The 21,994-nt window shown below is 33.9% G+C and overlaps 3 protein-coding genes across 3 annotated transcripts; 2 read left to right on the top strand and 1 right to left on the bottom strand.

Moving 5' to 3' along the window:
• The first annotated feature begins 1,551 nt into the window (after positions 1 to 1,551).
• Positions 1,552 to 7,784, top strand: LOC140055567 (transcription factor RFX4-like). Its single transcript, XM_072100902.1, has 14 exons — positions 1,552 to 1,555; positions 1,783 to 1,967; positions 2,240 to 2,301; positions 2,480 to 2,557; positions 2,759 to 2,897; positions 3,878 to 4,069; positions 4,456 to 4,606; positions 4,846 to 4,904; positions 5,080 to 5,227; positions 5,954 to 6,048; positions 6,277 to 6,394; positions 6,486 to 6,605; positions 6,874 to 7,097; positions 7,529 to 7,784. Exons 1-14 carry the CDS (start codon positions 1,552 to 1,554, stop codon positions 7,745 to 7,747), a joined length of 1,794 nt encoding a protein of 597 aa, XP_071957003.1. The 3' UTR covers positions 7,748 to 7,784.
• A 636-nt stretch (positions 7,785 to 8,420) lies between these two features.
• LOC140054072 (F-box only protein 30-like) lies at positions 8,421 to 12,886 on the bottom strand. The gene is made up of 4 exons (XM_072098907.1): positions 12,738 to 12,886; positions 11,611 to 12,488; positions 10,600 to 11,130; positions 8,421 to 10,100 (listed from the first exon to the last, which is right to left on the bottom strand). The coding sequence occupies exons 2-4, from the start codon at positions 12,484 to 12,486 to the stop codon at positions 9,891 to 9,893; spliced, it is 1,617 nt and encodes a 538-aa protein (XP_071955008.1). The 5' UTR covers positions 12,487 to 12,488; positions 12,738 to 12,886; the 3' UTR covers positions 8,421 to 9,890.
• A 265-nt stretch (positions 12,887 to 13,151) lies between these two features.
• LOC140054379 (DNA-directed RNA polymerases I, II, and III subunit RPABC2-like) lies at positions 13,152 to 15,685 on the top strand. Its single transcript, XM_072099357.1, has 5 exons — positions 13,152 to 13,297; positions 13,642 to 13,705; positions 13,919 to 14,052; positions 14,335 to 14,406; positions 14,768 to 15,685. Exons 1-5 carry the CDS (start codon positions 13,272 to 13,274, stop codon positions 14,859 to 14,861), a joined length of 390 nt encoding a protein of 129 aa, XP_071955458.1. The 5' UTR covers positions 13,152 to 13,271; the 3' UTR covers positions 14,862 to 15,685.
• The last annotated feature ends 6,309 nt before the right edge of the window (positions 15,686 to 21,994 follow it).

Raw genomic sequence — 21,994 nt, 5'->3', positions numbered from 1 at the left:
TAGACAACGTTTAAGTGTGATTAAGGCCTTCGCGTAAAAACTTTGGGATTCGGTTTTTAAAAATTAAATCGAGTTTTATTCTATTGACGCTTCCTTTCTTCCATACCGTTTTTAAAGGAGTAAATCTCATAATATACCAGAAGAAGAAGAATTAATGTATACGATGTTAGATTCAACATTAGTCGATACGATTTGTGTGTTTCAATCTTGAGGAAACCTGGTCTACAATAGTTTGTGTAAGTATCAACAGTGATTTTATACTTTGCTAAACCAACGAACTTTAAAACTTTGAGCCGAGCGTAGAGCTTGATACAGCGACACTGACATCAAAATCAAAGTTTACGCTTCGACTATTAGTGTGCACTAGACATATTGTTTCGTGCGGACCCCTTTGGAAACAAGCCTCTAGGCTTAAAGGGCCATCCCCTGCTTTCCATGCTTATTTTCTTGTCTAGTCTTGTATTTTTATATTTAATGTTTCTCTTTTTATTTCATTTACATTATACTGTTTTATTTATTTGTACTGTATTTGGAAAGCAATAAATATTACTTACTATTACTTACTAAACACACTCAAGCTTATGATACGTAACGTTGGATATACGCATATTGTAATTTTTTACCCTTAGGCCTAGGCCCTACTATTAATAAGCGGAGGTCCAAGAGTTTAGAGAGTGCCTATCAATCTCTCTACAATAAAAAATGATTAATTAGACTATTAATATAAATATTCTTTATAATATTTTACATATGCCTAAATAAATATATTTAGGATTATTCCTACACTATCCTTTAAGGAAATAATACTACGTCATGTATACGGTTATTATTATTATGGGATAACATTTATGAATCAACTGATCTTAGGGATATAATAATATTTAAATAAATACCTAATTGTTTTACAATGTCAAGGTTGGTGTTATTATTTTGTAGGGCAGTGAAAATATATAAAATATGGAGCTCGAGGCATTCAAAGGTAATAATAATATTTATATTTATATTATTATATTGATATGATTATTAATATGTGATTATTAATAATATTGATTATTATTGATTCTTATTGATCATATTGATTATTATTGATTCATATTGATCATATTGATTTGAAATCAAAAAAATCCTGTATTTTGTAAACAAATTAATATATACAAGAAGCATGCGGATGCTGTTTTTTTCTCTTTTCGCTTTTCGTGTTTTTTTTTAACGAACACTAACCGCAAATTAAATATTGTGATTAATCTTTAATTTATATTAACGACAGCAAATTTGTTTAAACATGATTTGGAGTAACAAAAATAATTTTGTTAAACTTTAATAAATACAATGAAACTTATATGTATATACAGGTGCCTAATGGTACTCCTTGATGACAAAAATGACAATTGAAGAGTTGAATTGAGTTTCTTTCTCATGGATATTAAAGAATGTTAGCCCCTTAGCGCAGGGTTAGAATGCTTATCCTTACACTAAGGTTTTGTTGAAGGTGTTAAACGTAGAATCTGCGTGTAAACAAGAAGACAATGCTAGATGCTCGGTGTAATTATAATGGGTTTGTGGGAACTAAGTTCTGTTTGATGCAGTTAAACCCACATGCGTTAAGCTCTGTCTACACTATCAAACTAGTTTGACAAAAAAAAGTGTGGTGTGCTCAAATATGGTATTGATATCCCCAAATATGGTAGTGATATGGTCACATCACATTTTGTTGTCACATAAAGTTTGATAGTGTGGACAGAGAGCTTCACTAAACAAGACGTTTATTTAATCTTTCTGTAGAGGTACAAAGGCGTAGGTCCAAAGGAAGCAAGCCACATTCCACGCCGCTAACCCTCGAGTGGCTTGATGAAAACTACGAACTCGCGCAAGGAGTGTGCATCCCGAGAAGTTCGTTATATTTGCATTATTTAGATTTCTGTGAGAAAACAGACACGGTACCCGTGAACGCTGCCAGTTTTGGAAAGGTAATCTCACGTTTTACTTGTGTGGGTCTCATAAAAAGTTGAATGTTCTCCTAAGAGTTGAACTACAGTTTCGAAAAATTTGAAAATTCCGATCCCAAGTTTGTTATTGGACTCGGGTGTCTAAGCAAGATCTTTTAAAAACTCTTAAAAACCCATCTTTTTTGTTTGTAATTTTTTTCTGTTTTTTCTCTCAGCAACAACATTACATTACATTACTAATAAATAGCACTTAAGCCAAATCATTGCTAAATTTACCGTTTTTTCTTCATTAGATTATACGTCAACAATTTTCTCAACTAACTACAAGACGTTTAGGAACAAGAGGCCAGTCCAAGTAAGAAACAATATCATTATATTAATACTAATGTTCGTTATTTCAATTCTCTTTTCCTCTGAGCCATCATTATAATTGTATTGGTGGAAGTCACAACAATCAATATGATTGTGTTGTGAGTGTGTATATAAAACATAGGTATTTATGATGAAGAATATAATATATTGTTTTAATTTAGGTATCATTATTATGGTATAGCCATTCGAGAATCGTCAGCGTATTACGAAGCTGTTTATTCAAAGAACGGTGTAACAGGGTAGGATTTTTTTTCGTTTTGCATCACAATTCATTGTCACTTACAAGCATAATTCCATTGTAGCATATTCGACAACAGATTGTGTTTAATTGGTATAGGTATGCGTAAAAAACCCACGAAGTGAAATTAACTCAAGATCACAGCATTGAAATAACAGATAAGATTAAGAATTTGCGTCATTATTTATCATTTTCATTTTAGTGTTGGGAGTGAATCAACCAAGAAGGATTCAGGAAAACAAAACATTGCTTACTCACCTCGATCGAAGCTCGGAACTCTTCTGCCAGAATTTCCAGATATAAAAGATATCGTTCTACCACCAAATGTATCCGAAACCAAGGTTGTTTATTTTTTTAATAGTAATTAATTAAGTTAGCAATTGACGATCACTGTATTAATAAAATGGCGTAAAGGCGAAATTGGTGAATATAATTCGCTAATAATTATTAGGGTGGTGCTGGTGAAGCTGATGATGGTGGTGGTGAAGATGATGATGACATTATGATGGTGGTAAAGATGATGATGGTGAAGATGATGATGACATTATGGTGGTGGTGAAGATGATGATGGTGAAGATGATGATGACATTATGGTGGTGGTGGTGAAGATGATGATGGTGATGATGATGATGGTGAAGATGATGATGGTGAAGATGATGATGACATATGATGGTGGTGAAGATGATGATGGTGAAGATGATGATGACATATGGTGGTGGTGAAGATGATGATGGTGATGATGATGGTGAAGATGAAGGTGTGTAAATGGGTACCCGGTTAGATCAAGACACAACTTTGCGCTGATTACTAGCTGCATTATGGGAGTATGTTTCCATACGTGTTTGATCCAAAAAATGACTGGGGAATAATGTTCAGCGCTTAGAGAAGCTTGCTTGTAGAGCGCTACTGTATATAAGAATGAACTATTATTATTATGATGGTGAAGATGATGATGACATAATGATGGTGGTGAAGATGATGATGGTGAAGATGATGATGACATAATGATGGTGGTGAAGATGATGATGGTGAAGATGATGATGACATAATGATGGTGGTGAAGATGATGATGGTGAAGATGATGATGACATAATGATGGTGGTGAAGATGATGGTGGTGAAGATGATGATGACATAATGACGGTGGTGAAGATGATGATGGTGGATGAAGGTGATGATTGATGATGACATGATGATGGTGATGGTGATGATGATGATGACATTATGATGATGATGATGACATAGGATGATGATGATAATGATGATGACAATAATGATTATGATGAAAACAATTGTGATAACATTGTATACATTAACTACAGGTTTCAACGTTCATCATGATGTACAGAACACACTGTCAACGAATATTGGATACTGTAATACGAGCTAATTTTGACGAAGTTCAGAGCTATTTACTTCATTTCTGGCAAGGAATGCCATCCCACATTGTACCAATACTTGGTTCGACTGCCGTCGTTAATATTGTCGGCGTTTGCGATTCAATTCTATACAAGGTATTTTGGTAATTTAATGTTTGTATTGAACCTTGTGTAATGAAGATAACCTGAATCAGCATATTATGCTGAAAATAAATGGGGCCTCACGCCACAAAACGCTAAGACAAAACAATCGCAAATTCAATCGGTAATTTGCAATACACAAACAATAATGGGATTCAAAAAGTAAACATTAAGAACACATTTATAACATTCTTATTTTAAAGCTCTATCTACACTATTAAACTGAACGTGACAAAAAAAATGTGCCTATAATGGACATGATGATGTCATATCACTACCATTTTGGGCATATCACCACCATATTTGGGCACATCACACATTTTAAATCTAGTTTGATAGTGTAGACAGAGCTTTATGTTCTCCTAATTCTAATCTTACAGGCCATAGCAAGCGTTCTGATGCCGTCTGTAGTGCAAGCTCTACCAGATAGCCTGACACAGGTGATTCGGAAATTTGCATACGAGCTTGATGACTGGCTGAAATTCTCCCTCAGTAATCTACCAGAGAACTTAAGATCGGTTAAATTTCAAGGTAAATCTAGGGTCTCAAGGAATGTGAAGCCGATGCATGAAAATGACACTCTTATGTTCTTTTTTTCCCCTGAAAAACGTTTTATTTTCTCGAACAATTCGTTGACACAAACTAAACTTTTACACTCCAACTCTACGCATAACCCGCTGAAAGATCCTACACCTAAGTCACATATAATAATATGTTCGATTATTTTGAAGATAATTATAAGTGTGTATAATATTTGATTTATTTTTTAGTTTCAAAGGGGTTCACGGAACTATTAAAGCTTCAAACTTCACTTAATCATCTATGCCAGGTAAGTCTACATTAACATAAATAACAGTGGGTTATAGGGCATGAATAAATACATCTTAAATACGACGTAGTTAAACACAAACACATTATTTACCTTTGTACCATAAAGGTACAGAAAGATTGACATACTAAAGCAGCAGTATTGTTTTCTTATTATTTTGTTTGTTGTATTACAGGCGTCAAAGACTGTAATCAATAATTCTGATATAGTATCTCAAATGTTAGAGGATTGGGAACTTGTAGACTTTCCAGACATCTTACAACAGACTATGTACACATTAGGCGAACAGAGATGTGAAGATACAGTGGTATTAATCAATGATAGTAAGTGTTACAACGATTATACTGTCTGACTGTCAGCAAACAGTAGCTCTAAATTATTTTAACTAGGCTACACCCAGTGATTCGATAAGATCAGCGGCCTCACCCACAGAGAGGCGCTAAAAGTACGACGCATGTAGGCCTAGAATTTGGAAGAGGCCTAGCACATTCTAGTAGCCAGGCCTACTATTTAATTAACTAATTTGTCCTATGAATACATTCAATGTGTTTTAAATAACATTGAAAATATAACATATAAAATAAGCACATTAGTAGGCCTACATAAGTGCGAAGAAACAGAATTGCTAGGCTAAGCTCAGAAAAATGGTAAGTAAGACCATGCTCGAGCCGCTAAGCACGCTACGCGTACGTGAACAATCTAAGCAGAGGCCTAGCAAAATCTAGTCATCTATAGTTATATAACTACCTAAATCTAAATTTGACTACATATTTTGTATCTTAAATAACATAACAAATATAATATACATGTATTGTGTATATAAACATTACAAAAACAGTATATTACTCACCATTTTGACTCGCTTATGCTCCCATGTACAGTCAAAAAAATCGCCAGACTGCTAACCAAAAAATCCATTGATCTGATTGGTCAATAGTCCCGATCATGTAGTCTGCAATTTGGCGGAGTAATACTATAAACGTGCCACATCGTGAACTAAAAAGTTTCTGCCATTTCATTCTTATAAAGATTTTTGTCTTTTTTATTAGTTTATCAAGAATTTGGATGCTTACTGGATGAGCATGCATCGATAGAGGCATACACAGAATGGCTGGATTCAATTATAAAAAGATGTATTGTCCAGGTATGGTGTACAAATACAGTAAAAATAAACAAAAAGTACAATATACAGTAGGTCTACGGGCCAATTTGTTTTATTAAACACATTGTCGAAATATTGAATCTTAAGAATCTAGAGAATATATATTAATATTTCAATGTTTCTGTAAAAACAAAAATAAATAGGCCTAAGTAAGTAAGTAGGCATAAATAAATAAGTAAGTAATAATAATTTTTCTTAAAAATCTTTTAGCCATCAACAGAAAGTTCTCAGAAGTTACAAAAACTCGCAAGGTGCTTTTTATTAAACTGGTCCAGTGTCAGTACGCGAATCATACGTGACCTTACCTTACACAGTGCTCCCAGTTTTGGTATGTTTTTGATCAATCTTTTACTCGTAACGCTTGTCTCACAAATCATTCTTATTGTAATTACGTGTATATGTATTATTTTGTTTATTAGGATCTTATCATTTAATACATTTGATGTTTGATGACTACGTCACATACACTATTGGAATGCTATTGGCCCAATCAAGAGCAGACGATATGAAGGAAGGACTCAAACGACAAACATTTGTAGGTAAGGATAGCTTGGTGGTTAACATGCTTGCCCTCCAATCCCAAATTCCGGGGTTCAATCCTGACCTAGTGCAGACTCCACTCCCTAAGCCTCAAGTGAGACTTAGTTTAAAGCATGATAAATGAATAAATAGTTTATCCATAATTTATTCCTCGCTGTTGGATGCGTATGAAAAAAAAATTAACACGCTTCATCAAGCAACTGGACTAAATTGTGGACAGACATATACGTCTTTCCTGAAAAAACATGTTTTTAACTTTATTTACAGAAAAGCAATCAGTGCCAGATACTTTTGACACGTCATACAGTTCACCGTATTCCAACAATCTTTTCCCCCCAAATGTCTTTGAAAGTAAAAATATATTGGAACAAGTTGATAACATTTCACCAAGTAACGAACGCGGTAGCAACTATGTTTCACATGAGCAATTCAATAAACCAGTAATGAGTGACATCATTTATGATGCGTTCTATCATTCACATTCAAACCAGGTAAATCATTGTACGGTTTATTATAATTAGTTTCCATTTGGACGCAACATAACGTAAGTGAGCTAACCAATCACAAGCGACAGTTCCATGATCGAAATTATTTGCGGTGCGCACTTCTTCCGTTTTGTGTACTGCGTTGTGTGCTGCGTTCAAAAGCGAACGCAGCTAGCTTCATTTTCAACACCAATAAATATACGCCCCTGTAACAAAATTAGGTACCATTTCATCAGCATTTTAATGCGCATAAACCTGTAATTTATTTATTAGCCTACCTACAAGTTAGTCTTACAGAACGCCAATTTTGACTTACCACCTTTTTAATCACACAATTTTTGTATTAATAGACCTATACAATAATAATAATTGTGCAGCCTCGTGGGACAAATGGCGAAAATAACGAAAATAAAAAAACTGTATTATTTTTCTCATAGACCGATACCAGTTCGACAAATTCTGTACGACAACTGTATCAGCATGGTTTCTCAGATTCATCATCTTCGTTAAGGAAAAGAGAGAGAAAAAAGAAAACTCATCAGATTACGAGAAACAATTCGCCGAAGGACAGAAATATGTATCAGTTACCATTTGAAAGAAATATGACATCTACTAATAGTAATAATATGCCTTTATTTCCAAATACATACTCGTAAAGGAATTCGCCAGAACAATATTGAGATAATGGAATTTTGTTTAAGGCTGTTTTCCTGTCGACGTTAGTCGACGCTATCATCGTTAATCGACGCTATCATCGTTAATCGTTACAAGTTCAACGACGATCGTTTGAAAACGATCAAGTTGAAATGATAATAGCGAGTACCTTTTCCTGTAAATCGTTACCATTTCAATGTTTACGTAGAAGATCACCGATTATTGTCGACAGGAAAACAGGCTTTACGAGCAAACGGATGCAACTGAGTAAAACTCCTTTCACGTATATAAAACAGAGAATACGGGGAAACTTCGGGACAATCGGATAAAGAGAATGACATTCGCACGACGTTATTCGCTGCTATTTATAACCATCATCTTTCAATATAATAAACTAAAGGAACAGATATTTTAACAAAGAATATACATTTTCTTTGTTAGGCTCACTGAACACTATCAAACTAGTTTGACAAAAAAGTGTGATGTGCCCAAATATGGTAGTGATATGACGTCATCATGTCCATATGGGCACATCATTTTTTTTTTATAGACGAAACTTTGGAACATTTTTTTTTTTTGAATATTATTTTTCTTACATAAAATCAAAACTGACTCATTTTAATTCTACATGTTTATTTTTTTATTACATATATTTCAAAATATATACTGTGCTTGTTGTGTGGAAAGTGGCTGAATAAAAAAAAAGTGAAATGCAGAAGAAATTTCAAGATATATCTTCACAACTGTTAATTTTGAACTAAAAGTGAGCTGTTCCACAAAAGAGGAATCAAATTTTAACCAAATTATATTATGTTTTTCTTTTTTCACTTTCTTGTATTTGTTTACAATATATTAATTGAGTCAATCCTCTTTTAATGATAAAAATGTGGCATTCTATTTCTACTGAACATTTAAGAAATTATATATAACATGTTCTAACTCTGTCAAGGCAGAAAAACCTATTGCTTTGATATAATAAAACTGAATACGCAGATAATTATTTGGAAGTACGATAGCTGTATCATTATTATATAAATAGTTCTATGTGTCACTTTTGCCTTTGTTATTTATAAATAAAACCAAATAAAAATTAATACTTGCTTTTTTTTTCACACCTTGAGTACACTATACAGTGTTTATAGAATAGAAACTTTACAAGAAATATTGCATTTTTACTACTATATAAATATATACATATTATAAATGTATGTGATTAGTGATTACGAAGGTGAAATAATTTAATCAAGAATTATTAAGAAAGGCCCCTGACTGGTGGTAAGACTTTGCTAACTTCCACTCCATTATGGTTGGGGACAGAAGAAATGGCAGTCTTGTACTTAATTAACTTATTGCCAACTTATAGCTGGACTGAATAAACACATTTCATCACCTAATGTGTATAGTGTATATAGTCTACAATCAGCTATACAGTACTAAGTTAATTGGTTAGTTGACTAGACTTAAAGGAGAATGATAAACTAGACTTAATCAACTTGTCTAAGTTCATAGTCAGCTGGACTTAGTTAATTAGTGACTTACTCAGTCAGTCAACTTGACTAAGTACATAGTGTAATAACCCTTCCACACCAAAGGCAAAACTCTGGAGACACCCCGGTGTTTTGGTGTGAAAATGTACAAGTCACTAATTAAATAAGTTCATAGTCAGTTGGACTAATTAACCAAATCTTTTGGTACATAGTATAAATTAAAAGATATAAAAAAACTAATTATTACTGTACTGCATAGTAGGCTATGTAGAAATATTTAAAATCTTCTTTTCCGCCCAAAACCTCCGCCCTATCACTGGTCTTTTCCGCCCAAAACCCCGCCCTATCACTGGTCTTTTCCGCCCAAAACCTCCGCCCTATCACTGGTCTTTTCCGCCCGAAACCTCCGCCCTATCATTGGTCTTTTCTGCCCAAAACCTCCGCCCTATCACTGGTCTTTTCTGCCCAAAACCTCCGCCCTATCACTGGTCTTTTCTGCCAAAAACCTCCGCCCTATCACTGGTAATCAGCTTAATATAGATCATAAAAATGACAATCGAATAATAAAAAACAAAGCAAATATATAGTAGATACAAAGCTTGGCCAGCATGCTCTAAAATTAATTTGTAGTGAAGACTTAAGCTGCACAAAAAGTAAATTACGGTGGCATCCACTTCGGTCCTTCAGCGTCTTTATCCAGATGTCTCAATTGTGTAGAAGGAATACTGTTAGTGATTATGACTTGAACTGGCTTTTTGATTAGCAACCGGTTATTGTACTCACAAGATTTTAAATGTTCTGATATAAGATGCGATTCTTCAAACTTCCAGAAAGAGATGCCAGTAAACGAAGTAGAGAACTGCCAAACCTGTAATAGATGATGTAATATTATCAATCAAACTGGTCGTTTTTCACAGTCAAGACATTAAGTCTAAGGGGTATATTTTTGTTGTTACGGCCATGTACATTGTAGGTTTGTTGTAGGATTCTGGACACATAAGTGTTATGATGCTTGGTGTAACCCCTTGACCGCTTGTGTCCAACAAATTAATTAAAGGTTTCTATTAAGCAATGCAAAACACAATAAGCAGAAATGCTATGCATTTTAGAAGATTAGAATAAAACCTTATAAAGGTCAATTTACACATACCAGCGGTAATAGTAATACAAATATGGAATCTATGTTATTGCATTTACACATGACGGACAGTTTTTGCTTAGATACAGACTCTATGTTGGACAAGCTCCACGGTTTTCCGCTTACCGTTACAGCTCATCTGTGTAAATTGACCATTCCCTCTAGATTGTTCTTGACGGCAGATTTTCTGATGCCTACACATCAATTAAACAGAAAAATGAACACTTACCATGGATTTCATTTCCCAAGATTTATTTAACTTGACCCATCGAGGGACAACCATTCCTCTTTCTTCCAACAAGGAACAACAAACTTGACGAAACACTTGCGACGTCAGTGATAAAGAAGAAATACTGAAGCTATCCAGCATTCTGACGATGTGTCGAAGTAGTTCTAATGGAAGATGACTAATGTAGTCAGTACCGTTCAGATTGTACCTAGCTTTCTCCAAATCTATTGCGACATTTTCTCTTCGATCTTTTGACCTCAGGTTATTTGTTGTCTCCAATTCTTCATCTTCACTGTTATCGCTCATGAAACTGCGATGTCTGCCTAATGGTTTTGGCTTCAATCCAAAGCTTTCCAATGCCTGACTGTAAATGACCTTTGCCCCTTTCTTTTCTGGATGAAAGCGGTGTTGGCTGAAGGTACATCCATATTGTGCCAGAGGACAGCGTGGTTCGAGCCAACCATTTAGACCAGCATGAATTTCACTGTGTACGTTCTGAATGTGGTTATTTATTTCATCTCTTCGGAAATTCTAAGAAAAAATAAAATTATCATTTTATAATTGATGATTCTTTGAAAATATAACAACATATGTGTGGTCGGTGGTGCGATGGACTGGTCAGTGGTGCGATGGATGGGTCATTCACTTTATCCAGATTAGATGTGGAACTTGGTGTAGATACAGGTTTATTGTTTTATACTTTGACAATACATTAAGCTCTGTTTACACTACTAAACTAGTTTGTCCAAATATGGTAGTGATATGCTCAAATATGGTAGTGATATGACATCATCGTGTCCATATATGAGCACATCACATTTTGTTGTAACATTAAGTTTGTGTTCTGCTATCTGTCTGCTAGAAGGAATAAACAAAATAAATACATAAATAAAACTGTGTACTGTAAATATGCTATATTGTATTACCATTGCAATCATTCATTTACACACTTGGTTAAACCATGGTCCCACCCTCATGTCATGGTCCCACTGTCATGTACTGTATACTCACCTTTTGACATAAAAATGTATGCATTGAACTTGGTTTTCGTTGATATCTTGGCATAGACTCCAATGTAATGTCGATGCATGGTTCTTGTTGCGTTTTATTGGCCTTTGATCCATTACTAAACTGTTCTAAGGTTTTATTGGCCTTTGATGTACCAGTGGAGGATGTATTTGTGTTGACTATTCCATTTTTACCTTTACTACTATCGGGAGTTTCATCATTCTCCGTTGGGATGTTTTCTATATGTTCTTCATTCGATATTCTTTTAGTACAAGCAATAAACCCTCCATTATCAGTAGTTTCATTCTGATGATGTACATGTTGATGTCCATAACGTGTTTCAAACCTCTTCTGTCTTCCTTGGCAATGTGAACATTTAACGTTATAAAAACAATTTGTGAGTCTCTTAGCAAGTGACGAAACTTCGAAAGATGACGTTGGAGAGACCGTTGATGCATTCAAATCCTCATCCTTTTTAGACTTCAGTAACACCTGTTGGTCTCGTACAGCCAATGCCAAATCAAGTTGCGATGTGTGTACCTTCTTTGCGGAGTATTCCGGTAGTTGTAACTTACTATTCGATGTGGTGATCCTTCTGTTCCATTCCATAGTACAATGAACAACGCTAGCTGGACATCTTTTGATATGTTTCATCATCTGCCATCGTGGCATTGTCAAAGGGCAACCGTACCCGGAATTTACGCAGTCAATCCACTTGTTTATGCAGACATTACCGTGATCTTCTTTCTTGCATGCATGAAAGCAAGCCCCACAGTTCAGTTCACACCATTTCATTTCACAACCTGGAACTTTTTCATTGCAGAACATTTGGAAGCATGAGTCGCAGTGTGAATGCAACTGTGTGGATGAGTTTTCCATGCCTGAAATTAAAAACTCTAAAAAATTTAAGATGAATGTATTGGCTAAGAACAAAACCCCTATCCTCACTCAGAGGACTAGATAAGGTAGGCCCTACCTAAGGTTTAATGTATGTACTGTATAGTCAGTAGTGTGCCGAAGAAAAGTTGCTGATTCAGGGGAGTGAGGCCTACTCATCGGAAAGGAATGTTGAATATTCGGCCTAGCTAGGGCTTAACCAAAACTTGAACTTAACATGTAAATACACTTACTGATTTACTCGGTGAATTAGGCACTGAAAGTATAAAATATATATGGCATAAAGACCGGTCTAAGCCTACTCATATAGTTTATTTAATAACAATACTAATCTAAAGTAAAAGAGAACTTAGAAATATAAACTAAACCATCACTTGTCCATTGAAGCGAATCGCGTTCCGCTTGGTTGGGTTACACTAAATAGAATTATGAAACGCCAAAGGTATAATCATTGTTGGTTATCAGTGTTTAGGAGATATTCTTCTACAATAATAGTTGTTATAATATTATTAAATGAGTCCTCATATATTATTAAAACATGATTGAATTACTTGCTTTATGTTAACATGGATTATTCAACACCAACTACAGCATATTATTTAGATGAAATCATGGAATGCACATCTCACACATCATAGTTAGTTAGAGCAGCAGCATTTTGATTTTGAAAAGAAAAAGAAGCGTGCAGTCGAGTCGTCGTCGCGGATCAAAACGAAACGGTTTAATTTACGATTTTTATACCTCAAGTCCACTGAAATATCGAAAATATGGCAGATGACGATGATATGGGAGAGTAAGTTCAACTTAAATTAGTTATTTGGTAAATAACAACACACGAACTAGCCTAGTAGTAGTAGGTAGAACTAGCCTAGCTAGGCTAGTTAGGCCTATTCTACTTCTGAGATACTTACTGTAACTTAACTACCCATCCCAAAGCCGACGGGGCCGGGGTGGACTAACAAGTGTGGAATAGGCCTTACTAGAGAGGGGTGCCTAGAAAACTAGGGCGGCCGGCGTAAGTAGTTTCAACCTGACAGCTAGAGGAAGACGTAGGCTAAGATTAAGAATCTAAAAATTTAATTATAATAAAAATTTAAATAATTTTTTTGTTTTTAAATATTTATTTACAAATTACAGATTCAATGATAACTTTGAAGATGTAGATGATGATGAAGAAATAAATGACCTACAGAATGAAGGAGTAAGTAGTAGTACTAAGGTTACTCTTACTTAGATAGTACAGCTGCTGTAACACACTCTCCCTTCTAATACTGTACTGTACTCAAAACTTTCCAAAAATGTTACTGTCCGCAATAATTATGTTCAAAGCCTGCCAATAATATATCCAGATTTAGCAAGTATATATAATACAAAACAAATGTAATAATTTTGTTATAACATTTATTTTGTCTAGGATGGTGATGAAGGAGAAAATATTGAGATTCTGCCTTCTGCTGACAGCCAAGCACCAATGGAAAGGATCACTACACCGTATATGACAAAATATGAGCGTGCAAGGGTGTTGGGGACGAGGGCGTTGCAAATTGCGTATGTTCAAATTACATAATTAACACATATAATTTTCAAATTCAATAAGTCAATTCATTTAGATAATATTAATATACAATGCAAAGAGGAAAAATGAAGAGAGCATTATTAACATTGGCTCTAGTTAGAAGTAGATACTTGTCTCACTAGGACGCAGAACAAAAGAGGTAAAAACAAACAATTTTAATTTAACTCAACAAGCAAGGTTGCATTGTGATAACTGTATTTTATAATGATATATAATGATTTATAAAAGCTTCAATTAAATACTTTATTTTTCAGAATGAATGCCCCAGTTATGGTAGAGCTAGAAGGAGAGACTGATCCACTTGAAATAGCTATGAAAGAACTAAAGTACGTAATGCTCTGTCTACACTATCAAATTAGTTTGACAAAAGAAGTGTGATATGCCCAAATATGGTAGTGATATGCTTAAATATGGTAATGATATGCCCAAATATGGTAGTGATATGCTTAAATATGGTAGTGATATGCCCAAATATGGTAGTGATATGCTTAAATATGGTAGTGATATGAAATCATCGTGTCAATATATGGACACATCACATTTTTTTAGTCACATAAAGTTTGATAATGTAGACAGAGCTTAACTAATTAGACATTAGTGAATAACTAACTCAAATAAGAATTAATTTTTAAACTTATACTGACGTTATACAGTACAGGGATATATTTTCTCTTATTTCTTTTGTAGAGCAAGAAAAATTCCAATCATTATTCGTCGTTACCTTCCTGACGGCAGTTTTGAGGACTGGGGAATAGATGAGCTGATAATTGATCAAACTTGAGGATAATGTTGAAATTAAATGAACAATTTTAAAATATAGGGTACACTTTCACATACTACCCTAATTGTAAAATATTGTAAAAGTTTTTTAGACCACAAATGAAATAGACAAGTTCTATTTCCTCTGAAATATGGTGTAAGAAGCATTTTTGGGTAGAAGCTGGGATCCACTTGATTTAGGATATTTCGACCTCGCTGATTACGAATATGGCGGATCCCAAGCGAAATTCGGCCATCTAAGCCCTTAATTTGCATAATTAAAAATGGCGGCCATTTTTTATAATTACCTTATATCTCGAGAACCACTAGTCACAGGTAATTAATTTTGGTGTCAAAATGTTTTAAATATATGTTTTTATATTCACTTTAATGACACATTTTCTCAAAAAATGGATGCAAGTCTTATTTCTGACATTTTGACCTTTGACCTTGATTTATCGTATCTCAGTAACCAATAATCGGAGAGACACGAAATAGGGCTCAAATTGTTCAGAAACTATACATTCATATTTATTATAATGAAATGTTTTTACAAAAAATGGCCGATTCTACAACTATTGACCTTTGAACTATTAGTCAAATATAATAATATAACTCTGAAAATGTTGGTCTTATGACATTTTTTTTGTTTAAAACATGTGTGTTTCTATCCAGTCTAATGGCACATTTTGTAGAAGAATGGCCGATAGTATGGTTATTGACATTTGAACTACAGCATAGGCCTACTGTATACTAAATATAATATAATTGCATAACTATGAAATTATTTATACACAATGATAATTAGTAAAATTATATAATTCACTGCCATCAAATATGATGTATTATGATTTATATAGATTAAAAAAAAATGAACATGCAAGTTACATTTGGAAATTACCTGCCATCAATATGATGGAGTATGATTATAGATTTAAAAAAGAATTTGAACACGTCAGCTACATTTGGAAATTTGGAACTTACCTGCCATCAATATGATGGATTATGATTGTATAAAGGTTTGAAAGAAAATGTGAACGCGTAGCTACATTTGGAATGAACATGTTAAGGGCATCAGTTTTGATCATTCATTTAAAGGTTTCCGTCATCTTTCAATCAATCAATCAATCAATCAATCAATCAATCAATCAATCAAAGTAACATTTATTTCTCTTCTTGTCATTCATAGAAAATAAAAATTAACAGTAAATATGATTAAAATAAAAGGGGCAGCATTCCTAAAAAGCGAAGCTTGTATAAGGCAGCCCATAGAAACTGAAAAAAAAAACAGGACAACACGGGAACCGGAAACAGGACAAAAACAGTAATGAAGACTTTTAGTTTCAGGGTACCGAAAAGACTAAATATCAAAACTACAATGAGTGAAAGGATAATTAAACATAACTAGATAAGAGGTGCCGTTTCAATTTAAAAGAAAAACTCTTCTTAGACAAAGCACTTTTTATATTAACTGGTACGTTATCCCAGAGTTTAGGACCAGTGAACTTAATGCTATGTTTAAAAGAAGCAGTTTTTAAAAAAGGAATACGTATTTGATTTGCGCTCCGAGTACTGTGGTTATGAAAATTAAGATTGAAACTAAATAAATCATAAAAGTGTGATGGCAGGATCGAGTTTAGCCATGAATAGAGGAAAACACTGTTGAAGATGGTTAATAGCCTGAATTTTAAGAAGACCAAATGAAGAAAATAAAGGATTGGAATGGGATAAAGGAGGAGCATTTGCTATGTATCTTACGGTTTTCTTTTGGATCAATAACAGTTTGTTTAAGTAGGACGGGTATGTATTACCCCAAATAATATTACAGTAAGTGAGGTAAGGGAGGATTAGTGAACAGTAAAGAATCTGGAGTATGTTTTGAGGGATGAAAGACGATAATCTATATATGATACCAGAACTTTTAGATATTTTGTTTTCGACTTTAGCGTTGTTACAGCAGCATAAAGCTGTACATGGTAGTTTTGACTTCTTGCACCTACATCTATATGGTTATGCATCGTGTCTTGCATCCACAATAATTCATCTCTAACGAAGCAGTAGGAATAGCTTCATTTTTCAGAAGCACTGGTTGAAGTTTACCATTAGATAGCTCCCAACCAAAATCTGTTGGTAATAGCAAATGCTGGATTGGCGATACAGCTTTTTTCCATACGAGTGATTGGAAGTGTGCTCTTTTTATATGCTGGTGCACTGCATCGCTTGTTGGAGGTATGCCTCTGGTTTTTTTTTTTTTAAACATGGCATGCCTAACTTAAAACTGTCGATAAAGGACACCACCAGACAAAGATGAACCAAAACACAGGCAGCCAAATTGCTGGTCGAACTTTTTGGCATTACAAGAAAATAAAGCAGATCTGGCACGATTTCTATCAGAGGAGTTGATTCGTCAAGCTCCTATAGACAAAGAAATTGTCACAGCTGGTGGATTTATGGAAGAATCAGTTGTTAAATCATCAAAAGTCTACACGAATACGTTGTCTCTGGTACCAGATCATGGAGAAGCGGACACGCGACTTGTCATGCTGCCAATGTCCGATACGACACAGTTGTAGTTGCTTAGGGATACAGACGTACTGTGATTCTAGTGTCTCACTACCAAAGCATGGTATCCAAATGGATGATGACAGGGGCATCCAAAAAAAGAAAGTATCTATAAAAGACATTTTTCAAGCCTTGCCGGATGGTTCTGCAAAAGCACTGATTCCATTCCACACTATTAGTGGATGCGATACTACCTCATATCCAGGGAAGAGTTAAATTACATTAATACATACATACAGTAATTTAACTCTTCCCTGCTCATATCTAAGTGGTCACTCAAAGGCATCGGCATGGGAAGTATTAAAAAAAAATTATGAACTAATTAAAGACATGGGAGAAAACCTATCAGTGACCAAGTTATTATGAAATCGGAAAGATTCATTTGCTACGTTTACGGTGTTGGTCAAGTTAAAAGTTCCAATGAAGTTAGGCATGCCATGTTTAAAAAAAACAAAAAACCAGTGGCATTACCTCCAACAAGCGATGCAGTGCACCAACATATAAAAAGAGTACACTTCCAAGCACTCGTATGGAAAAAAGCTGTATCGCCAATCCAGCATTTGCCATCACCAACAGATTTTGGTTGGGACCATCTAATGGTAAACTTCAACCAGTGCTTCTGAAAAATGAAGCTATTACTCCTTCGTTAGAGATGATTTATTGTGGACGCAAGACACGATGCATAACCTATAGATGTAGGTGCAAGAAGTCAAAACTACCATGTACAGCTTTATGCCACTGTTAACAACGCTAAAGATGACGGAAACCTTTACATGAATGATCAAAACTGATGCCCTTAACATGTTCATTCCAAATGTAGCTTACGTGTTCACATTTTCTTTCAAACCTATACAATCATAATCCATCATATTGATGGCAGGTAATTTCCAAATTTCCAAATGTAGCTGACGTGTTCAAATTCGTTTTTAAATCTATAATCATAATTCATCATATTGATGGCAGGTAATTTTCAAATGTAGCTTACGTGTTCACATTTTCTTTTAAATCTATACAATTATAATCTATCATATTGATGGCAGGTAATTTTCAAATTTCCAAATGTAGCTGACGTGTTACAATTCTTTTTTAAATCTATAATCATAATCCATCATATCGATGGCAGGTAATTTTCAAATGTAGCTTACGTGTTCAAATTCTTTTTTAAATCTATAATCATAATCCATCATATTGATGGCTGGTAATTTCCAAATGTAGCTGACATGTTCACATTTTAAAAAATCTATAATCATACTCCATCATATTGATGGCAGGTAATTTCAAATTTCAACAAATGTAACTTGCGTGTTCAATTTTTTTTTTAAATCTATATAAATCATAATACATCATATTTGATGGCAGTGAATTTTATAATTTTACTAATTATCATTGTGTATAAATAATTTCATAGTTATGCAATTATATTATATTTAGTATACAGTAGGCCTATGCTGTAGTTTAAAGGTCAATAACCATACTATCGGCCATTCTTTCTACAAAATGTGCCATTAGACTGGATAGAAACACACATGTTTTAAACAATTTAAAAAGAAAAAAAATGTCATAAGACCAAAATTTTCAGAGTTATATTATTATAATTGACTAATAGTTCAAAGGTCAATAGTTGTAGAATCGGCCATTTTTTGTAAAAACATTTCATTATAATAAATATGAATGTATAGTTTCTGAACAATTTGAGCCCTATTTCGTGTCTCTCCGATTATTGGTTACTGAGATACGATAAATCAAGGTCAAAGGTCAAAATGTCAGAAATAAGACTTGCATCCATTTTTTGAGAAAATGTGTCATTAAAGTGAATATAAAAACATATATTTAAAACATTTTGACACCAAAATTAATTACCTGTGACTAGTGGTTCTCGAGATATAGGGTAATTATAAAAAATGGCCGCCATTTTTAATTATGCAAATTAAGGGCTTAGATGGCCGAATTTCGCTTGGGATCCGCCATATTCATAAGAAGCGAGGTCGAAATATCCTAAATCAAGTGGATCCCAGCTTCTACCCAAAAATGCTTCTTGATTCGTTTTCTAGGCCGTTTTTTGAGAAATGGAACCTGTCTAAAAACTGTCTCTGGAATATTGTATTTATTATAAAGCAAGTGATCATTGCACCCGAGTCACAATCTACACATCAGTGTGACAGGCCTTATCTTTTAAGGCGAGCAAGAGTGATCACTCACCTAACATATTCCTAAACTGCCCTTGAGGAGTGCGATTTACAACACGCCTAAATTTGGTAAATTTCTACACACCAAAGTACAAACAGCACCCCTGAATGTATTGAGAAGTGCAATTTGTAGCACACCTACAATTTTGAAAAGACAAGGCCTGGTGTGATGTGCCCAAATATGGTAGTAATAATGTGTCCATAAATAGACACATCACATAAAGTTTGATAGTGTAGACAGAGCTTAACATATTTTTCCTTAATTTTTAGGCATTCCAAAAGTAATTTTCAATACAACAATTTCATATTTACTTATTATATATCGGAACAAAAAATCTTGCTTTCTTTAACTCGTGTACCGGTTGTCAACAAAATGCTAAGTCTGAACTTGATTTCCATAATGTGACTTTTGTTTGTATCATAAAAATTGTTTTTAGTGAATAATATAATACATTTTTTGAACATTTTTAATCTTTTGTTTTATAAATTGTTGAATGCATACAAAGTGAAGACATTTTCTTTAAATACAAACAAACATATACTGTATATTATCTAATAAAGATGTTGATATCTAATAAACAGGTGTGTATATACACATTTGATGTTATGAAGAATGGCATAAGTAATATTGCTTTATATAACTGACAAAAAAAGTTTATTCTTTTACTTAGCTAATTAGTTTACTTTATTATTTCTTTTAAATCCCCACATATATGGACATAAAAAGCTTATTGTTTTACTTAGCTAATTAGTTTACTTTATTATTTCTTTTAAATCCCCACATATATGGACATAAAAAGCTTATTGTTTTACTTAGCTAATTAGTTTACTTTATTATTTCTTTTAAATCCCCACATATATGGACATAAAAAGCTTATTCTTTTATATATATAAATTCACATAGGTTATAACATAAAATAAGCTCTCAGAATAGGAGTGAAATGTAACAGTACTGTACAAAATTTAAAAGCAACAGAGGGCGTGCTATATATTATTTTTAGATATAGATAACTCGAGATTTAAAGCATCACCAATACATCGATTTTTTTGAAAATCAATAGGCATGTCCTGTTCAGATAACTTGGAAATTGTGAACACTATCGTAATACGCAGCAAAATTATATTTTGCCAAGTAACCACGTTGTGACGTCAGACAAAGAACTAACTAAGTCCATGGAGCTATAAAATTGTATAGCTCCATGCTAAGTCTACTTCGTTCTCATGTCTCCTTCCAAAGTCCGAATCTAAATCTTTCTTTACAATTGTGTTACTGTAGTGTCACAATTGGAATGTACGTAGACTTTTTTTCTTCGCAGAAATGGATATTAAAATTATATTTTAACAGGAATATATGCCAATTACTAACGGAAATGTTTCCTCTTTCGATTAAGTTTTGAAATGTTATTTTTATCGCATTACATAACTGATTTTTATTAGGCAGCAACTTATTTAACGTGTTTTTGTGAGTGGAAAACGTAAAAGGAATCGAAACACGATTAACGATTTTAGTGAATTCTCTATACGAAGTGCGACAAAGAGAAACAACGATGATGATAACCTTCAAACATCTCATAAAACTGTACACTTCAATTTAATTTCAAACTTAGGCCTATCTAAAAAATTACATTCATTTGCTTTCCTTGTTATTTTCCTTCATCGCAAAATCGTTTTCTTCTTATTTTGGTAGGATAGGATAGACAGATGCTTGAGCACTTTTAGTGGATATGTGCGCTATATAAATTGCTATATTATATTCTAATACTGTTCCGGCGAGCTCTCATGAGAGCTTCCAAGTGATGGAGAATATTGGTTCCTCTTCTTCTTCTTTGGGATATTTTATGGATCATTTTTGTTTGTAAAGTGCTTAGAAACATTGTATTAGAGGATATATAAGACTAGCATTAATATTATTTATAAACAGACGGTTTCGCAAATCGCAACGTAGCGAAAACTAAGTTAGAAAAAGTTCAGTATCGGGTTGCCTTCTCAAAGTTGGACGAAACTTGTTATACTTTTCTACACAAAAGTTGTACTATTTATTCGTATTAACAACTGTTTGATAGATGTGCTCCTGCATCTCACTGACAACTAATTTATAACCCAAGTAGCCTCCTTCACCCATTGTATGTCCTACAGGAACTGTAGGCATATCTGCTTGTTGGAAGTTATTTTTCTTTCTGTTACATTTACGGAAGGAACAGATAGATAGAATCGCGATGATGACTATGGATACGATGTTACCAGCAATTGATATGTATTTAATTAGATCGAGTTTGGCTTGGCTTATCTCTTCTCCTTCCGACTTTGCTGGTCCATTTGTTTTTGATGTTTTATTGTACAAAGCTGGCTCGACTGTAGTCCCACTGTACAAAGCTGGCTCGACTGTAGTCCCATTGTACAACGCTGG

The sequence above is a fragment of the Antedon mediterranea genome, chromosome 7, assembly GCF_964355755.1.
Source record: "Antedon mediterranea chromosome 7, ecAntMedi1.1, whole genome shotgun sequence".
Taxonomy (NCBI): domain Eukaryota; kingdom Metazoa; phylum Echinodermata; class Crinoidea; order Comatulida; family Antedonidae; genus Antedon; species Antedon mediterranea.
Note: the sequence above shows the minus strand (reverse complement) of the source record. Positions and strands in the feature narration are given on the sequence as shown.